Genomic DNA, 20,182 nt, shown 5'->3' with positions numbered 1-20,182 from the left:
ACATTCTGCCTTATGTCACACATCGACAATATTGACTAAAATAATACCATAATAATGTATGGTTCGATTAAAAACATTAGAAGATAAAATGCCAAAATGGAAAGAATTGTGTAATGATATTGTGTTAGGCAAAGCTATAAGGTGTGACAGAGTATCACGATGTTCAAACATTACCTGGAAAGCACACATGCCAAATAACAGCATTTCACAAATTGAACAGTTGATCTTTGTGCAGCACTCTTAACACAATTGGACAACAGAAACATCGACTTTGCCACAAAACACACACAGAACACCGACAACGCGCCGAATGAGATTCACACACTGGACGGTACACCAACGGGAAGTGACATAAATGCAGTGCTCAATGACAAATGGCAACACAATCTGGCTTACAGGACAACTGGGGAAATGCGGGTTGTTTCATAGGTAACGTGTGCACTTGTTTAAGATTGCTACCTATTAGCATACTCGTATGTATATAGCAATCGGGGATTATCAGTGTTTGCAGTTTCAATGAAAAGATAAAACCTTCGCATATTCAGGACAAATCTGTGCTAAGAGTAAATTCCATTGTAAGATGCTGTTGATATCATGAGCATGTGTTACAAACAACGTTACGAAACACCAAGGACCAATAAAAGGTGATTGTGAAAAAGAGAGTTCATAGAGTCCTCGAACTGTGACCCCAGCCACTATCATACAGCGCATGAGCGGAAGTGACGTGTAAGGATGGAAGAGGAAGTGTGAAATGTAAAGCATATGGATAGCGATAAGGATGATGAATTGAAACAGGAAAGAAATATAAAGGCAAAGTCCGGTTGTCAAATAACAGGAAATAATGAGATGTAAACAAACAGATTTTGGCTATGGAGAACCGAGAGAACGAGAACAGCAGCTTTGGCAAAACAGACACCAGCTTAGCAATGTACTTACCGAATCTTTTACTGTCATAATTTACTGGAAAAGACAAATAAACATGTTCATATCGCAATCAGTGAAATTTTGAAAGCATGGAGATTTTAGACACGAAGGTCTCGTTATTTGAAACAGCTGCAAAATAAAAAAAAGCCATCTTGTTTCACCCTTCCACAATGTTTCATAGTGTTTCACGAGTCAGGCTATATAGTGCTCGGTATTAAGTGTGACACATTCAACAGCATGACTCATGTTTGACATATGATAATTGGAATAATTAGAGACCCTCGTTGAGTTCGGACGTATAATTATCGTCAGTATAAGTCGAATATGTATTCATCATGTTATATACAGCCAGAAATAATGCGTTCTTGTCAGCGGTATATACAGATAATATACGTCACTAAATGTGTATACATAAATGACATTTACATCTTAAAGGTCGTTCAGCTGTTTTAACAAGCCTTCACGTAGGGTTAGGCTCGTATTATTCTGAAAAAAATATACTTGGATCGAATAGGTTACAGCTGCTGTTCTAGAAAAGTAGATCTTTTTGTTTCATTAACAAACAGGGCATGACATGAAGTTCTGCATGAGGTAAAACAATATTTGTTCTGCAAGCGGACCCTCGAGTATTAAGCGAACCATTGGCCTATCTTAAATGAGACGAAAATACATCAGGTTGTTTGAAACAATGCCGTACACAAATTTATTAATTATAACGCCTTTGATTGAGCTAAGAAGAACTTGATAAAGAAAGTTGCTACAATGGTAACAAACTTTTTTTTTTTAAAAAAAAGACAGCATTGATAATGAAAGTTTTCCCATATCAACAGTTTATCTGAAGCGAAGGGCAAAATGAGATGTTAAAGAGACAAGGCTGATGGTTTGGTTGTTCATCTCCCCACACCTTCATCCGTGTGAGAAGGCTCTGATTAGAAAGCTATCTCCAGAAGCATCACGTCTCCTAATTTGGCTTAGTTAACACGCGAATTGCTTGCCTCTACATTCCCTGTGCAGCTGTACTGTGCAAATGACGCTTGTGTTGCAACCCATCGGTCAATGCTACCTTCAACACAACAGGAGCCGCTCAATGGTTTAATTACGCTCAGGGCACCAGGCGTGAATACAGACAATGGTTTCCTGGTAGTAGAGATATGCCTAGAGAATGAACCTGTGACTCATAGCAAGTCGGGGTAAATTATTGTAAAGCCATTTACATACACGTCTTTTTATGGGGGAGCGTGTCAGGGCTGGTGGTTGCGTATCTTCTGTCCTTCATTGGGAGGTTAATGGTCGACTTTGCTGGCTGGACTCACCGAATCCCCTTATCAGAGTAATCAGAAAACACACGTTCTACTTGGCTAGCAATTCACCCATGCATGCACGACAATGAGTAATACACCAGCGCGTTATTTCACTGAGATGTAATATCCCATATACACTTTTCTGATTATGGTTGGTACCACATCAAACGAACACACCATGCGAATTGTTCATCGGATCAAAACGTTTATCAGACCGATTGGCAGAACTACGACCAGCACCATTCTGGTTGCCATGGTATCCAGTCAACTGGAATCATTATAAAAGACAACACGTAATTGCTTCTCCATATTTAAGATTAAATATTTAACCCCAATGGCGAGGTTCTGACAACATTTTCCACTTGGAAACCATGGAAATATCTTTTGTCTTCAGCAACCCTAATTTCTCCAAAGAAGCGACTCGTAGTACAGGGGCGGTGAGGTAGCATTGTGGTTAAAGCGTTCGCTCACCACGCCGAAGACCAGGGTTCGATTCCACACACTGGTGTAATGTGTGAAGTCTGTTTTGGTGTCCCTTGTCGTGATGTTGCAAGAAAATTGCTATAAGCGTGATGTTGCTGGAAAATTGTTATAAGCGGCGTAAAATTTAACTCACTCACTCACTCACTCACTACTGAGACACGATGAATTCAGTGATATTGAGGGGAACGCAGCACTAAATTAACCCTTGAGGATTACCGGAGCCGGAAGCTTGGAATGATGAAAATGGAACACAAATATTTGCATAAAATTATCATGGCAATTGCTTCTTAGGGTGATGGATCGATCCACATCGGTCACATAACACCTGTTATTCTTGCGGTGTCATTATTCAGGAAAAATTCAAACCTATTAAATTATAAAAAAGTGATAGAAATATCACGTGATCTTCCCCCAAAGCGTTCTCTGGAATGTGGAAAAAAATAGTTTATCGCATCCATTTTAATAGATGTAAAAGCAACACTTAGGGGAAGAAAAAAAAGCAAGCAATGTATTTTCAGGTTTAATAGGTATCTCGAATACAAGCTACTCTTTCTGAGGATCTTTTTTTCACCATTTGAACGGAATATTCTTGAAAAAGATACCAAGGAATATTACTAGATACAAAATGCTGAATTTAGTATGTAATATACAGTATTGCATTTCGATAGTCGTTTTAACATGTACTTCAAACTCATCATATTTCTTACCGCCTTTAAGGACACGTTGATTTCATGTCTCATAGATATTAACCAATACAAAATGAGATATCCTTGACTGTCAGAACACTGGCAATGTTTGTAAACCTTTGAGAATCTTATTGAAAAGATCGATGTCTCTATTAACAGGCAAATTAGAAAATCTGAGTGATCGATTCGTTCTGGAACTAACTGTTGCCCCTAGACACCAGAGAACCTGACAGAGATTGAATTCAAAATGAAATATATGACACACGGTTTAAGGTGAGGGGATTCCGTGTCATGTTAAGACACATATATTTCCATTGCAAGATATTTAGAATGAGTTATGAGTGGTAAAGGAACATACTGAATTCTTACGTGATACTTAACATAATGAAATTATTCCAGCTGTCAACGATGAAGAGCTCGGATTACTTCCTGATTATTGAATGTACATTCATCATCGTTCTTTTACATTTCATGTTGTACATTTAGCATGATCATTGTACATTTCATTATCATAGTTGTACATTTCATCATATCATTGTACATTTCATTATCATAGTTGTACATTTCATCATATCATTGTACATTTCATTATCATAGTTGTACATTTCATCATATCATTGTACATTTCATTATCATAGTTGTACATTTCATCGTGATTGTTGTACATTTCATCACTGGTCGGTAAATTCAGAAGGTTAATGTTACTTTCATTTCATTATTTTCTTTTTAAAAGGTAATCACCCCGTGGCAGTATTACATGATAATCCTTAAACTTTACACTGACATGTTGCATTGCAATGGAAATAGTGCTGGAAGTTGGTCCAAAATCACTCAACTCCGATAGGTTCCAGGGACGGTGGGGAAGCTTAGTGGTTAAAACGTTAGCTCGTAATGCCGATGACCCGAGTTCGATTCCCCACATGGGAAAAAATAGAGTGAGAGAGTGATATCCCAGCTATATGACAACGGTATGTAAATAATCGAGTCTGGACCAAACCATCCAGTGCTCGACAGCATGAGCATCGATCTGCGCAATTAGGAACCGATGACATGTGTCAACCAAGTCATTGAGCCTGACCAATCGATCTCGCAAGTCACCTCTTACGACAAGCATCGTCCCCTTTCATGGCAAGCATCGGTTGCTGAAGACCTATTCTACCCCGGGACCTTCACGGGGAAAAAGACGAACTTAGATGAACATTTCAACACACGCCATGAGACCTTGGAATTACTCCAATCTCTATGGTGGAGTTTGGACTGGTGTCTTTAAGATAGGATGACAGATCCATGCTCACTGTGAACTCATTCAAAAATAGCCCACAGTGCCTGAAGGTAAACATTTCTGGTAAAATAATTAGCCGCATAATTTCATGGAATTCTGATTACTCAGGAGGTCGACCGAAAGTCACACCACAAAATACCATATAATAGCTTGCAGAAAGTGCCCTTTTCATAACCCCTCTTTCCAGAAAGCAGTAATTAAAGAGTGCAACTGGAGTACCCAGGGGCGACGCATTACCCCTTTTCTTATTTTCATCGGAGCCGGCTACAATCGGTATGCCTGGTGCCCATCAAACATGTGTGGACCCTTTAGAGGACACTGTCCAGAGGACGAGCTGACCGCTCATTAATATCATTGCACCCAAGGGAAGCTGCTGATGACCAAAGTATTCATAATCTGTCTGTGGAGCTGATTAAATATGCATGAATAAACACAGGAACATGATGGATGGCGAGAGGACTGATTAAGTCATAGCAGGAGGTAATAGAAACGTTACCCTGCATAGAAAAAGGGTTTAAATTTAGCTTCTGCAAATACTATTCATAAGGTTGTGGAGGGTTAGTTTAACACTTGATTTCTATCTGTCTACGGCGTGATTGTATTTATTGCAAGGTGAACCAACGGCACAATCCAAAGGGTATATCAGAGAGTGTGCTTTAGGACATAGATAATAAGAGACAGAAAGTGATATATGTGGCATTAGAGCCCAATGAATACTATATCCAATGCTATACTATACCATGAATCCAAGAAAATGAATTTATTTTGACTTCAAAGTATAGGCAAATGAGGCTATGTCATAACGACTACGAAGCTGCTTCTAATCATACACATTTGAATGAGTGTAGTTTTACGCCTCTATTGACAATCTTTCTTGCAGTTTCACGGCGGGAGACACCAGAAATAGGCTTCATACATTGTATCCACAGCTAGTCACCGCTTTAACTACTAGGCTCACTCAACAATCTAATAGACTTTCTGGTTTTCAGTGCACCGGTATTCCCTCTTGCGATACACCACCTGCTGGGATCAACACTAAACCACATACACTTGACGTTATCAGCCAAAAGCATTAATTCCTTGAGTCACGTGTTAGTTAAGGTCAGCAAGCCTTTGAGTATCGCTCGATGGTTACCTTTTTATGAATGCGTCATGTCACACGGCATTTTACATAACAACAAATTCCGAGTACATCTTTCCCATGTCTAAAACATAACTGTCATGTTATCATTTATTTATTTTGTATTATTCCTCTCAAAAGTATAATGACTCACATTTACTCCATTAACAGCCTTACACTACGCTCCTATTTGGTTTTGTTTATACGGCGCCTCGTTCAAACACCCTCTTCATTCCCGTCAGTGTCAAACAGGCACTTCTGAACATGTCTTGTAAAAAATAAACCTGGCCTGATACGGCCATTCTAACACAAACTGATAATCACTGTCAAAGATAAAGCTACTCCGAGGAGCAGTTTGCGAAGAAACACTAACTCGATCGTCCTGGGCCTAGATTTTCGAAGCTCTCTTAGCATTGCGATAATCGTAAGTGCCATACATTAATATTACCTTACGACTATCTTCGCGCTAAAAGAGCTTCGAAAATATGGGCCCTGGTCTCCTTGCGCCTGCTTGAACAGGCTTTGTCAAGAAATTCCACCTTCTCTCTGGATTTATAAACCAGTGACAAGGGTCCTTAGCTATTAGCAATGTTCCAACAACACCGCGATGGGGACACCAGAAATGGGCTTCACACATTGTACCCATGTTGGGAATTGAACCGGGGTCTTCGGACGGACAGGCGAATTCTTTAACAACGTGGCTCTCCCGTCGCCCCGGATCGTCGAAACAGATCGTCGACGTCGAAGGACAGCCCTTCAAATCATCGGCTACTGATATTCGTAGGAAAAACAGTAAATGTTTGTGTGTCTTGTCTTCTTTACAGCACTATTTCAAATGTTAAACATTCCTTGTTAGCGATACTCACAACTATCTTGCGAAAAGTTAGATTTACAGAAATATTGATGCTAAAATCATGCATCACAGATAACATATTGACCATCTATCATTTGATCGTGATTGTTTATGACAGAAATATCAGTTACCATTCTTTTCAAAACCATTAATAATACACGGATACCTTAAACACGAAAATGCATTAATTCTGAACTTTATGAACGTTATGAACTTTATGAACTAAACTCAATCTGTTACGTCCTTTGTGATACTCAGACTGACATTTAGTTCCAACATTTTTCATTAACGGAAAAATAGAATCGACATCAAATTATGCGACTTAAAATATCCTCTCCGGTATCAATTGCACTCTTGTTATCTTTCTAAAACAATGACATCATCCTTTTGATTGCCTACAGAAACGTTTTCCAGATTCATTACAAGATTAAAAACACTGAATATGACACTTCAACGCGTCAGATCAATCAGTCATGGACTTCCGCAGAAAAAGATTTCAGTGGGTGTAAATAGTAGAATATCACACAACAGTTTCGACTTTTGTAATCACCCATCAATGTTTAGAGCGTCAACAAAACTCAAGATAGGAGAAACAGAATGTTTTATGATTCTGAAGCGGGATGTTTATCATCTTCCATTAATCAGCTGGCTTTATGACCATTTTATTATGATTAAAACCCAGAAACATTCACTGTCGTAGCATTCAGAAGCAAAGAATTTCTGTTACTCAAAGTGCCGATGTACACGGCGATCCTAGCGCTCAGGTTACCGTACCTTCCACGTCTTAACATAGACTTACGACTGTCGTCACACTACACGAATGGTTGCGCCGTACCAAATCATAGCAGCATCAACGACTGGAGACCCATTACATAATCGATGATGTACTGACTCATTCTTATAACAGAATCGCAAACAATTATACGCAAAACGTATTTGCAAGCTCTTACGAATGCTCATCAGCCGCCCATTCAGTCGGAAATAACGTTTAAAGAAGTAATAATCGAACAAGGGAGATAAACCACAGTTATTTAGTATTCTTCACATCGTCTGTGTGCAGCCCTGGCAAATGTTTGCATATTGTTATGTGTCCATATATAGCATAATCCGATAGGAAACCATTTTGAGGTAAATTGGTAAATTGGTAAATACGTGCATTGATTTCATGTGCAAATGAACCCAAAGTGGTTTCTTACAGAACTCACATGCCTGTAATGATCAAAGGGTACCGATGTTGCAGCTGTGTTTAAGGAAATCTATTATAAGGCAAAATCGGTTGACACTGACATTTATTGAAATCGACGACTTTCATGATTTGATGTTTCATAACGCTGACGTAGAAAATGAAGAGTCTTACTTTCATGCCACTAAAGACATTGGGCACGCTATAAGCGGTAATGGGATGGAGGTTATATTTCAGAAAGCAATATGGACGGCAATAGAATGAGAAATACGTTCTTAGAATACATCGGAGATGACCAATTATAACCACGAAATAAATGACAGCTGAACACGAACGTCTACACTTTATCTCCGGTAGCATGACGGGCCATAGTTGTGTATTACGTCATGAAATATAGTCAATGGTCGGTGGATAAAATAGTTTGCTTGACGACCCGGAGCGTATTGTCGTTAGATACCGATGGAAATACTGACCAAGTGAGTCCAATTAAGGGCCCCTCATATAGACTGTATTGTAATCTGATAGATATGGAGCCTCTACTTGAACACAATGTCAGATCCAGCATGATTCAATCACCATTTGATTGATTCTTCACGTTTTTACGACTCCCCAACATCCGGACTTCCGGTATAGGTCGGAGAAACAAGATGGCGGGGTTGACTAGCGGTTGGTGACGCGGCCATTACATCCTTGTAACCACTTAATATCCTTTGTCGTAAACTCATGGTTGCGCTTGAAAAACTGGTAATGATAGACACGTGGCTATTAATCAAGCTGGCAAACAAATTAGTCAGACAAACGAAAGTAGGTCAAGCTAGATATGTAGGCTTGGAGCAATGCGTCACCGTTCAAGATGAGATGAGTGGTACCTACGAAATGTGAAAGGAGTTTTATTCTGAATTTTCTGTCTTAAGAAGTCTGAGATATTGAATAGGATGATGCCTATATATCGAAACTTCGTTACTCATAATATTCTGACAGCTATTCTCTTTTTACTAAGGCGTCAAAATGTCTATTAATGGTAGGATACTGATCACAGAGGTTTATGCAAAAGACAACACCGTTATGCAAAAGACAACACGGGGACGAAATGAGATCGGTTTAAAAAAGTTGAAACTGAAGTTCAGGCGTCTATTCCTATCCTCAATATTAATGTCGCTATCGGGATTACATCGTGTAAACCTCGTGGCGTACTTTTTCTCTGGCGATTTCTCCTCATTACGAGGAATCTAGGCTGGAGCCTTAGAAATCATTCTTCGTGGCGAACTGAGGTTAAAAACCTGCATTACAAACTTTTTCCTGCAGAAAAGCAGGGAATTTTGGAGGACATTCTATGGAGTGGGGTCTAATTGGAATGAAATTACAGTAAGCAGATTCGAAGGCTGTCAAGAATGGCGTGCTTGCGCTCGTCGTTTTCTATAACCAACAGCAGTGTTCAAGCAGTCTCGATAATCATCTTCACATTCCTTCAAATCACACTCTTAAACTCATTTTGTTCTTATGCAAATAACATTAGTCGATCTATTAACAAATTCCACTTCATCGATAACGCTTACTTAAAAACCCATGAAATGTCGCCTCACGATGTACACAAGGTACATTTTCATGAACTGGCTAGCGCTGTTGTAATACTTTCTGTCAATGTCGACCTTGCGTTTTTAACTCACATGCACAGGCCTTTTGAGGCATATATTTGTACTGATACTAATTTGATTTGACATCATATGACATCAAACAAGAGACTTGACACAAATGATACCCTCACAGAATACGTGACGGTCTCTTTTAATTAGTGAAGTACTTACAGCTCTACTTACCATGCTATTTTCGCATATATCATTGTTTTTGTATGTATTTTAACATAAACTTAAAATTACAGATAGTTTACATTGACAGATAAAACACAGTTTGGATGTCATAATATTTCAAAGACGTAATGTGGTTGCTCTTTACATCGTACATGTTTTTTCAAAAATACTTTTTTGAGGAATAGAAAAATGGACTTAATGTTTCTGACAGAAATAAGATGGATGTCTCCTGAGAGGTCTTAAATTACTATCATTCCCATTGGTTCTATAAAACACATAATGTAATGTAGTACCTCTGTATAACGTCATATAAAAACGTTACTCCTGTGACATTGCCCACAACAAGCCAAGTCGCATGTTCAAAGAGCGAGCACATGGTACCTTGGTTACTTTTGATCTTCTAATATGAAGTCTCATATTTTCTGAATCTAAAAATACTGTTTTCCGTTTCAGTGCTGGGAACGTTTTTCAGTCTACCGGGACAAGCAGCGGCTTTAATCATCATGTCAAGATAATTTACCCGCATTGCTGTTCAGTTCGTTCTTAGTGAAGGGGAACCGGTCTACAGAGAATTAGAAAATCAAACGGTCGAATCCAATAAAATATTCCAGATTAATATAAGGATAATGTGATTTCGTGCAATTACTGTGTGAAAATTGTTTGATTGACATCTTTGTACGCACGTACTCGACCTTCCTGAAATCAGTCGTGTGCAGTTAAACTATGCATATGAGCTACGTCAATTTCCCCGTGCTGTTCGTGCAAGGAGTTTATTGTAACAGTTATCGACAAACGAGGCGCTAGCTTTATTCCGGCTTCGGAAAAGCTTGAGCATGGGTTTTCGTACGGATCCAGTTGTATCCAAATTTTACCAAAAACGAAATATGATCAATCAAAGGTTTGAAACGTGAAGCAATTACAGATAATGTGAGATTCATTCCACCAATGAAGGCCAAGATTCAATCCCCATTACCTGTTTTTCATCACACAATTCCATATCTCCAAAATGAGGACTCTTGCAAACTCCCCAGAGTTCAACATAAAAACAAACTTTTGCTAAGGAATGAAACGTGTGTCGCGAAACACGTTAAAAGCCCAAAGGAGAAATTGAATTTTCATCTCCTATAAAAGCAGTGATGCTTACGAAAAAGCTCACCGTACGGGACTGTTTCATTTCAATGTGTCCATAACTGTTACATCTCATTGATTGTAATGTCCTTTATAAGCTTGTCCCTCGGCCGCTTGGTCATTTGATAAGAGACAGTGGTTATATTAAGTGCAAAACGATTTAAACACATTTTCAGTTTTCCTCATCAAATACTATCACAAAGGCAGTAACTGAATCGGGCCGACCTGGGACAAGATATGGCTTGATATGTCCCTTGTGTCGGTGTTCATTGCATGTGCATTTTGGTTCGGCGTCTGTGTTTGATATAGGAGATCTTACAAAAAAGAACAATAGTTTCAAGTCCCTTCACATACGCCGTATTACCTTAAACCGGGTTTTGTCATTATGTGAATTGCTACAACCCGGGATAACGTCCAGCCGGCTTTGAAGACCCGTATGTTAGCTCTTTGGGAAAAAACTTTCAAAGAGAACGCTTGAATGGCCATTCATGGTTTCAAGTACTATTTTAGAACTTGATTATGCCATATTTCACATAGCATCAACATCTGATCAAAAGTTTTTCCATAAAAAAGTTCGATCATAAAGAGTCGTCGACACTGAATCAGTAAATGAGAGCAGCGAGTGTCTCGTGTTTTACGCCGCTTTTCACATTAAAGGACTTTGTGATGATCAAACGTTTTCATAATTCTGCGCAGCACTTTTAACAGATCAAATGGCAAAATACATAGTGACACTGGGGATAAACCAGGCCCTCCATCCAGTAGCAGTATCCCCAAAGATGCGCATTTGTTGTCCTAATTTAACCAATATGAAATCGCCAATGTGTGCATTAATCCAATTGATACTGAAGACAATTCGGCTATAACGAAAAAGGAGAGTCACTAAAAGGTTTTCCTCCGCTTTTCCTAACACTCCAGCAATACCTGGGATAAATGGCCTTCACACATAATACCAGGTTAGAAAATCGAACCCGGATCTTCAGCGTGACGAGCGAACGCTTTATCCACTTGGCTACCTGATCGGCCCGCAACGAAACTGGACGTACACAACACTGTACACAACAATGTACACAACACTGTACAAAGAGTAATGATTTCTATTGCTGGTCAACTGAAGGTAAAATAGGACAAAGCTCTCAATTATTGCCCGTTACCTTTTTCCGGTGGAACCTTCACTTCACAAAGTTAACCGTTTGACCAATTTCAAAACATAATTCGTGTGATTTGTCTCTCATCATACACGATTATTAAAAAGGTCATGCCTATGTACGTAAACATCAATGAACGCCGGTGATGTATTTCTGGAATGGTCTGGTGAGTTCTGCCAACACACAGATAACTAACAGATCCCACATCATGCATACATTCAAACAGCTTTGTGTCTATCTCTCATGTGTTGAATTTACGTTTGTAAAAGTAAATTTACGTTGTAAGTAAAAGGTTGCTCTCTGTTTATTCCTTCTTTCAGCGTTTCAGCATGGACAGTACTAAAAGCGGCACAAAACAATATTGACTCGAACTTATTCTGTCTTACACAAATACTTCTTGTACGATATACCCCAAAATATTATCTGTTTAAAGCCTAAAATAGCCTTATCAGCGAGAGACGCGAGGGCAACTTTACGTCTTAGTGTTCAACAGCTTTTTCTTGTTACACTCAAACACGGCCCGACCTGATCCTAACACATGTGCTGACGTTCCATTCTGTGGCGTGTAAACTGCCAAACGGTCCCTTGAAAATGCTTCCATCAACACCAGCAGGAACTGTCTGCGAATGTTAGCCCCTCGCAGGAACTACAACATCCTCATCCCCACTGCTGACGTATCTCCCGACTAAAGAGCTACCGGCGAGTCTAAATTCACTTCACCTTTTGACCGGAGACGTTTCCTGAGAGAGGTTTTAGCCAGAGCCCATGCTTCGTTAACGGTTGGTTCATCAGTGTTGTTAATGCCATGTCTTAGGTGTAACTTTAACGTTGGCGCAATGGGTTCCTTATCAATGGGTAATTTACATGTATAAGTGAGCAAGGTGGACTTACCGCGGCAGTGAACCCTCGAGTCAAGACGAGGAAGCTTCATGAATATCCCGGATGATAACGTCTTTGACATTTACCACTTACTAACGCAGGAGGGGTCGTTGTCGGCAAGTTCACTAGAGATAAGTGAGTGAGTGAGTTTAGTTTTACGCCGCAATCAGCAATATTCCAGCTATATGGCGGCTCGATCCCGTTAGTCGCCTCGTACTACAAGCTGAGTCGCCTTTTATGGCAAGCATGGGTTGCTGAAGGCCTATTCTACCCCGGGACCTTCACGGGTCCTATAGATAAGTACCCAGTGTACCCTAGTCAATATCAGAACACAGAAACGCACCCTAAGACGATTCCATTCCGCACTGTGTCGTTTTCTCGGATCGGAACAGGCATACTGGTGTACTAAATACATATAATTGCGTAATGTTAGAATCAACCACACAGAGTAACGAATGATCCGCGATGCACATTAACACTCGCAATCAGTTGAACGGGGAAACTTCACGTAGTTTCAGTTTGAGGTTGCGAAACAGGGCATCGTTTAGGGTACCATGTAGGGTACCGGGTGCGTCTGTATTTTGATATTGTTTAGGGTAGATTTCTTTATACAAAAACGTGTCTGGGGAACACTGGTAGTTCCCGTGCCGACAAGGATCCCTTCAGCCTTATACGATGGATAGTCAGCGAGCCTGACCACCCGATCTCGTCGCCTCTTACGACAAGCATAGTCGCCTTTTATGCCTACGACGGATACTCGCAAAATGCACATTCACAGAAATTCCACTAAAACAAAGTTTAAAAATATAGCATGAAATCAAATATAATTAATTCAGAAAGGCAACCGCAAGGAAATATATTAGCCCCAAATCTTTTTACTTGAGTAGACAAACATCGTGTCTCTGTCTCAAAAATAGCTTACTGAAAAGAAACTTTGTAAAATATCTAATAAAGCAAACAAAACACGCCTAAGGAATCTCTCCACATTCAGTAGTAAACAGAGAAATCGATGCTCACCAGCTGTTACTAGCGCACTTGAGATGTATTGAACATAATAGTTTCAAGGTCTGTATGAGGGGCCATTACAGTAGCTGTAATGGTAGCCTTGCTCCATGGCTGTACTGAGTACTAAGCCCATGGATGTATTATAATTCTTTCCTTAAAAGAGGCAAGTCTAGATAAGGGGACAGGAAGGGGGCGGAGTAACATGAACCGGTTGAATCTAGACTTGCTTCAGTTTGGGCTTTAGCACTGCAGGGAGGGTGAGGCTTAGGTAGAACTGGATTGTTCAGGGACTATAAGACAGGCTTTAAGGACGTCAGTCTGTTAAAGGTATATTATGCATATCTTTAGAAATTATCACTTATACGATTAATTATTAAAGATTTGTGCAAGTCTTCTGAAATGGGTACATACTGCTGATTATAAGGTTGGGGAGCGTAATTCTGTGCCTAATAACACTGTATAGTTTGCCAGTTGTGAGCAGTCTGATTTCAGTGCCTATGCGATATTCAGTCGTAAGAGTGTGTGTGTGTGTGGGGGGGGGGGGGGGGGGGGGGGGCGGGGCGGGGTGAGTATTATTTTACTCCGCTTTAGCAATATTCCGCACTATCACAGCTGGTGATACCAGAAATGGGCTTCAAATGCTGAAACCATGTGGAGAATAGAACCCAGGTTTTCACCGGGAGGGGCGAACGCTTTTACCACAAGGCTACCCCACCGCCTCCATTTTTATAACACAACATCACTCTTAACTTCAACTGGACTCCAATCTGGAAATTGTTCTCCGGGACGCAGACTATAAGTGGTTTTACGTAAAGATGTTATTCGAGTGAACACTGCAGTGTGATCGATCATTAAGATATTAAACTGACGTGCCAGTAAGCGGTATAAAACCAATAGCACATGAGACAGTACGCACACGTTTCACTGTATATTTGTCTTTATTTGTAAATAGGGACATATTTGAACAGATGGTTATCTCAGTGATGTAATCACAAATGTAATTTCCTGGACTCTCGGTCGACAAGGGATCGTATTTCACAATGGCCGTGGAGGTCATGTCACGTGACCCATGTCACGTGATCAGGAAGAAAGGCGAAGTACGCCCTTGTGGGTATCAGATTTCATCTAAAGAAAGGGACTGCTTCTTTCTCTGCAGGGTGCATTGACACGTGATAGGTTTTCTCCGGGTCAAAATATTTTGACAAGATATTGACTTTCAATCACAATTAAAGATGTTATCACTTTCCTCAAAACAGAAGGTAATTGCAGTTAAAAAACGATGAGGTTTGTCTTTCAGGGCATCCAGTTAATTGAAAAGAAACAGGCGGGTTGAGCTGACAGGCGCAGATAACGTGCCAACTATACTGTCAGACGCTTGTGAACAGTTTGTCAGCCTAACGTATTTAGAACGGGATGATTTTCGTTTCTTTTATCGCAATGTGATGCATACAACTTCTCGCATTTCACATACACACGCCTTCTTGCAATTGCACATGCATAGTTTTCCCATGCATGTGAATTAGAAACAGGGTTTTGGAAAACACAAATTTTCCGAGTATTAACCATGAATTCTTTTAAACTTGTTTGTGCTTCTAAAATACTTTTCCGTTTCGGCCCGGTCCGGTGCTACTTTTAGACACCCTCCTATCGTGCTTTCTTCAGCAAGCATATGCATTCCAAATCCGGGTTTTCAAAAAGTTTGATCCGAGTGTTTAAAAATTCTGAACCAAGATCGATTGTGACGGCTCGGTGGACTGATACTTAAAAGCCATGCATTACGTGATGAATCAACCAAGCATAATTAATGGCATAATTCAACTCCAAACATAATTCATGTTCACGGGAGGCACAGAATCAAGTTAAAACCTCAGCTAATTCACACGTGCGTTTAATGACCAATTTGCCACCCACAATACGAGTAATTGTTGGTGTCAGGGAGGGTCAGGTGGTTTCACAGCGTGGGGTGCGAGCTTTGATATTGAGGGCGTAGGGAGGCGGGGTGGGGTGGGGTGAGTGATTGTTTAAAAAGCGATGGGAGGGGAACTATCAGGCATTTTAACACGTGCTCCGAACACGTTGTGATTTTCACGTTCTCGCACCTGTTATTATCCAGGATGTGTTGAAAATATAATTTAATATGCCAATTAATCTCCATTTTTCAACATCGAGCTCGTGCGTCGTGACATCTTGACCTTTGATGGGCACATGGTGATAAATTGACCTATTGGTACAAAAGTTAATTACAGAGATTTTATGTCTTCTTTCTGCCCATGGTTCTCGCCCGGGAGGGGGTCCTGTTGGAAGATATGGGTGGGGCGGTTGGCATTTAGGGGGCAGATCTTCCATGTGGCCAGACGGATTGTTCTTTGTTGTGAAAGGTCTGAGAGTCAAATGTTGAGTGGAGTTCCTTTATTGAAAAATGGATTGGTGCAGAGAGCTTAGAGTGGAATGAGCGAGTGACTGACAAGGTCACGACTTATGTTGTGTTTGATGGAGGTTGCTACATCCGTTTTGTGTGTCACGTAGGTGACGAGTTGTGTTGTATGTTTCATCAGAGACCATACAATATGGTCTCTAGAGTCATTAGGTCACGTGTTAAGTTGCATCTGTAATGAGGTCATGTGTTACGTCAGAAAAGCAAGATTTATGGATATCAACTTCTATATTGTGTATAACACGACGTTTCGGAGTGTATGCTTGCTCCTTCGTGTGTTACGTTGTATGTGTCATGACGTCACACGTTACGTTGTATGTGTCATGAGGTCACGCGTTACGTTGTATGTGTCATGAGGTCACGCGTTACGTTGTATGTGTCATGAGGTCACGCGTTACGCTGTATGTGTCATGAGGTCACGTATTATGTGATGTGTGTCATCGAGGTTACAATTTATGTTGGGTATCTCATAGAGGTCATGTGACATGTTGTTTCAGATATATAACCTCCATGTTTGTTTATTTTGGGTGAGTGAAAAACAAGAAGATTAAAATGTTCATATTTCTAAACGTCTACGAGTCTGTCACTTGTTTAGCTTGAAGAATTAGTACTGTCAGTTTTATAAATGCTGAAAAGGATCACGACGGAAATTCTTTGAAAAGACATCGTGAGCAAAGTCATGGATGAACTATGGTATACAGAGATCAGAGAGAATATATGTTCTACCAGCCTACATAACAATACATCACCCAGCCCGACCTAGTTGTGTGAAGATTCATGCGATATAGAGTCAAGCAAAGAGTACTGCCAGTACTGCATCCCAGTCGAAATAGGTTTCCCCGGACTAACGCTTAGTCGCTGAATACATATAATTATGGAAATAACAAATAAACCCATTTAATTCGAAATAGAGCCCCAGTCAGATGGGGAATGAACCTAGACTTGCTTCATAGTCCTAGGCCAAACGCTATTCAGGGGTTTAGTGAGTGAGTGAGTTTAGTTTTACGCCACACTCAGAAATATTCCAGGTATATGGCGGCGGTTTTTAAATAATCGAGTCTGCATATATGTGTCAACCAAGTCAGCGAGCCTGACCACCCGATCCCGTAAGTCGCCTCTTACGACAAGCATAGCCTTTGCCTTTTATGGTAAGCATGGGTTGCTGAAGGCCTATTCTACCCCGGACCTTCACGGGTCATTTAGGGGTTTAACATTGCAGGACGTGCTAGGAGTAGGTTACATCCCCTGATCCACTCCCCACCCCCTCCATACAGTCGGCTTAAAAAACTATACATTGTATCCTATATTAACACGCTTCCGGCCTTTGAAACCATGTAATATAGTCTCTCCAAATTTCACGCACACCTATCCCACACAGGCAGATGAAAACTAATTTCAACAGCCAAATGACACCTGGCTTACTAACCCACCCTCACTCGCCAACATCCCTGCCCTCAAGGCACCCCCTCACTCCCAACACAATGGCACTGTACCCCCAACACCAGTCGAAGGACTACACAAACAAATCAACATCAACTCTGACATTCTACCACACAAATATCGCCCCTGTCCACATACCGAACCCGACAGCTATGGCTTCCAGACCGTTATCTGGGCCACACAGTTAAGGGCGCCGTCTTCACCAAGAGAACTTAGCATTGCGACTCCATATACTAACGATTAGACTCTGAATAAATATAATTTTGTAAACAGCAACCATTTCTTTTTAAATTTAACGAGAGACTCTGAAATCTAGACTTGCACCATTTGGAGCTTTAGCATTACGAAATGACCTGGGCGGAAAGGAGTATAATACAGGTGAGGGGCTGTGCGACTCCTGTGCGACCACGCCCAGCTATTACGTACCGAATACATTTACGTATATGCATCTTCTCTACTGCATCATTGAACGATAGTATATAGCATAAGCCAGAACAAGCCTAAGTTTCTTCTATTCATGATACGATTAACCCTTGACAGAACCATCAGCAATATATATCTAGGTCTGTAATTAGGCCAGTTTTGTATAGGCAGACAGGTGGTTGATAGCTCGAGCAACGATTTCGCAGCCAGGAATCATTACACACACTTTGCACACATATCCCACCCTCCATACGGAGCTCCATATGGAGTTGTTTTAAATAATGAAAATAAATATTTTTTCCACCTTATTAAATAACACAACTTCATTTCGGAGACTAGATGTCAGTCTACACGGACATGGAAAGGTTGAGGTCCCAGAGTTTGATTTGACATTCTCTTTGCGACCATACAGCTACAGCTAAATGTCACACGTGTGCACGCCATGTGGACCAATCATGTATTCAAAGGCTTTTAGCTCTAAACCATTTACCCATTTCTTTAAATTGATTACTGATGTGTAAATACGTCTTTCTGTTATGACATTGAGCGTCTGTCTCCCAGTAAGCTATTTATCCTGGTATGTGTGTAATTAACTGAATAATTAGGCGTAGCGAGTCGCAGTGTTCTTAAACCATCTGTTCAAAACGAGGAACTGAGTTCAAGTTATCATCAGAACGGAAAGATGAGATAAGAGAGTTGAGATCACCCTGGAAAGCCATGCGGGGGATGGGAGGACTCTTGGACCAGTTGCCATAGAATTTCTCAGCAGAAACGAGTAACCTGAAACCTTTCGCCGGGTTGTTCCGGTGGAATAAAAACGGTAAAAATTCCAAGGCTTATGGTTGAATTCCCACCTCAATCTGTCTCTGCTGTAGAATCAGTTCAACTTATTTCTTTGTACGTGTCATTTGAACTTGAAGATTTGACAGCTCCACTTTGTGCTAAAAGAGGTCATTGTGGAGAACGGGAATGTTAGATTCATTTTAAGTATTTTTAGGATATAATCTGGATAAGAGAGTCGGGGACAGCTTGAAAGATATTTACATTTAGTTACAGACCGTAAGGAAACTTACGAGAATATAACCATACTGACAAAGCTAGATCATAATCAGAGAATGAAACCAAAGAAAGAACAGTCAATCGCGAAAGAAGCGTCTTAATCTCTCTTGGTCTCCTAATTGTGAATGAGTGAGTGAGTTTTACACCGCATTAAGCAACATTCCAGCAATATCATGACGGGGGACACCAGAAATGGGATTCTCACATTGTACCCATATGGGGAATCGAACCTGAATCTCCGGCAAGCGAGCGCTTTAACTACTTGGCTGCCCCACTGCCCCTGGTTCCCTAAAGACAAATACACGTTGATACAAAATAGGAATAGTATTGCATATCACTCAAAAGAAGTCAAAGAATCCCCGATTCTTTCGTATAGCTTACGTTAGTCTATCATGGCACTAGTCTGGGTGTTCCTTGACTTATGTTGGGTAGAATATAAACGCGTTTGCTTTGTGCCTGGATACGAAAAGGGTTTACGTGCTTCAAGTGAGAGGTATACTTCCGCTTAACACCGGAATTGAAACACAAGCGGCCAAACCCTCCATCACTGTCCCGTTTAAGATACACAACGTGAAAAACACATCTATTTCCAGCCAGCTTTCAGAACGCGTCAAAGCTCAGTTGCTGGGTCGAGGTGTATTCGCAATTTCCCTCAACCACTTCCAGATTAGCCAAATTGGGACCAAATTATGACTGACGTCGGTACTCTCCCGATAGCCCAGCCCTGTTTAAATGGTGCTAAACTACAGGATACGGTCCCCTCGACGGTACACTAACGCTTAGTTTCTGAATATATATGATGTTTGTTATAACATATGTTATATTTAATTGAGAAGGAGATTAGGGACACCGTAGTTTCAGAACCCGGGAAATCTAGACTTGTTTCAATTTGGGATTTAGGCACTGTAGGGAGGACAAGGCTGGAGGGAAAATAACGAGGTTATGGGGCTGTGAGACAGACTACCTCACCGTGAGCACAGCCGCACTGGGGTCTAGGGCGTCTTCTTGATAGAGACTGATGAAGCC

At 40.6% G+C, this 20,182-nt stretch overlaps 1 protein-coding gene across 10 annotated transcripts in view; it reads right to left on the bottom strand.

Annotated features, from left to right (window-relative positions):
* Positions 1-20,182, bottom strand: part of LOC137291043 (receptor-type tyrosine-protein phosphatase mu-like) — a 190,775-nt gene that overhangs the window by 146,613 nt on the left and 23,980 nt on the right. For 5 of the 10 annotated variants that reach the window (XM_067822302.1, XM_067822305.1, XM_067822304.1 and 2 more), the window contains exon 2: positions 937-960. The exons of the other annotated variants lie outside the window; for them this stretch is intronic. In XM_067822302.1, coding sequence (XP_067678403.1) covers positions 937-960 — 24 coding nt within the window. The remainder of the gene's footprint in view (positions 1-936; positions 961-20,182) is intronic. 10 annotated transcript variants of the gene reach the window in all.

Source organism: Haliotis asinina, chromosome 7, assembly GCF_037392515.1.
Source record: "Haliotis asinina isolate JCU_RB_2024 chromosome 7, JCU_Hal_asi_v2, whole genome shotgun sequence".
Taxonomy (NCBI): domain Eukaryota; kingdom Metazoa; phylum Mollusca; class Gastropoda; order Lepetellida; family Haliotidae; genus Haliotis; species Haliotis asinina.
This window is presented reverse-complemented; position numbering and strand designations above follow the sequence as displayed.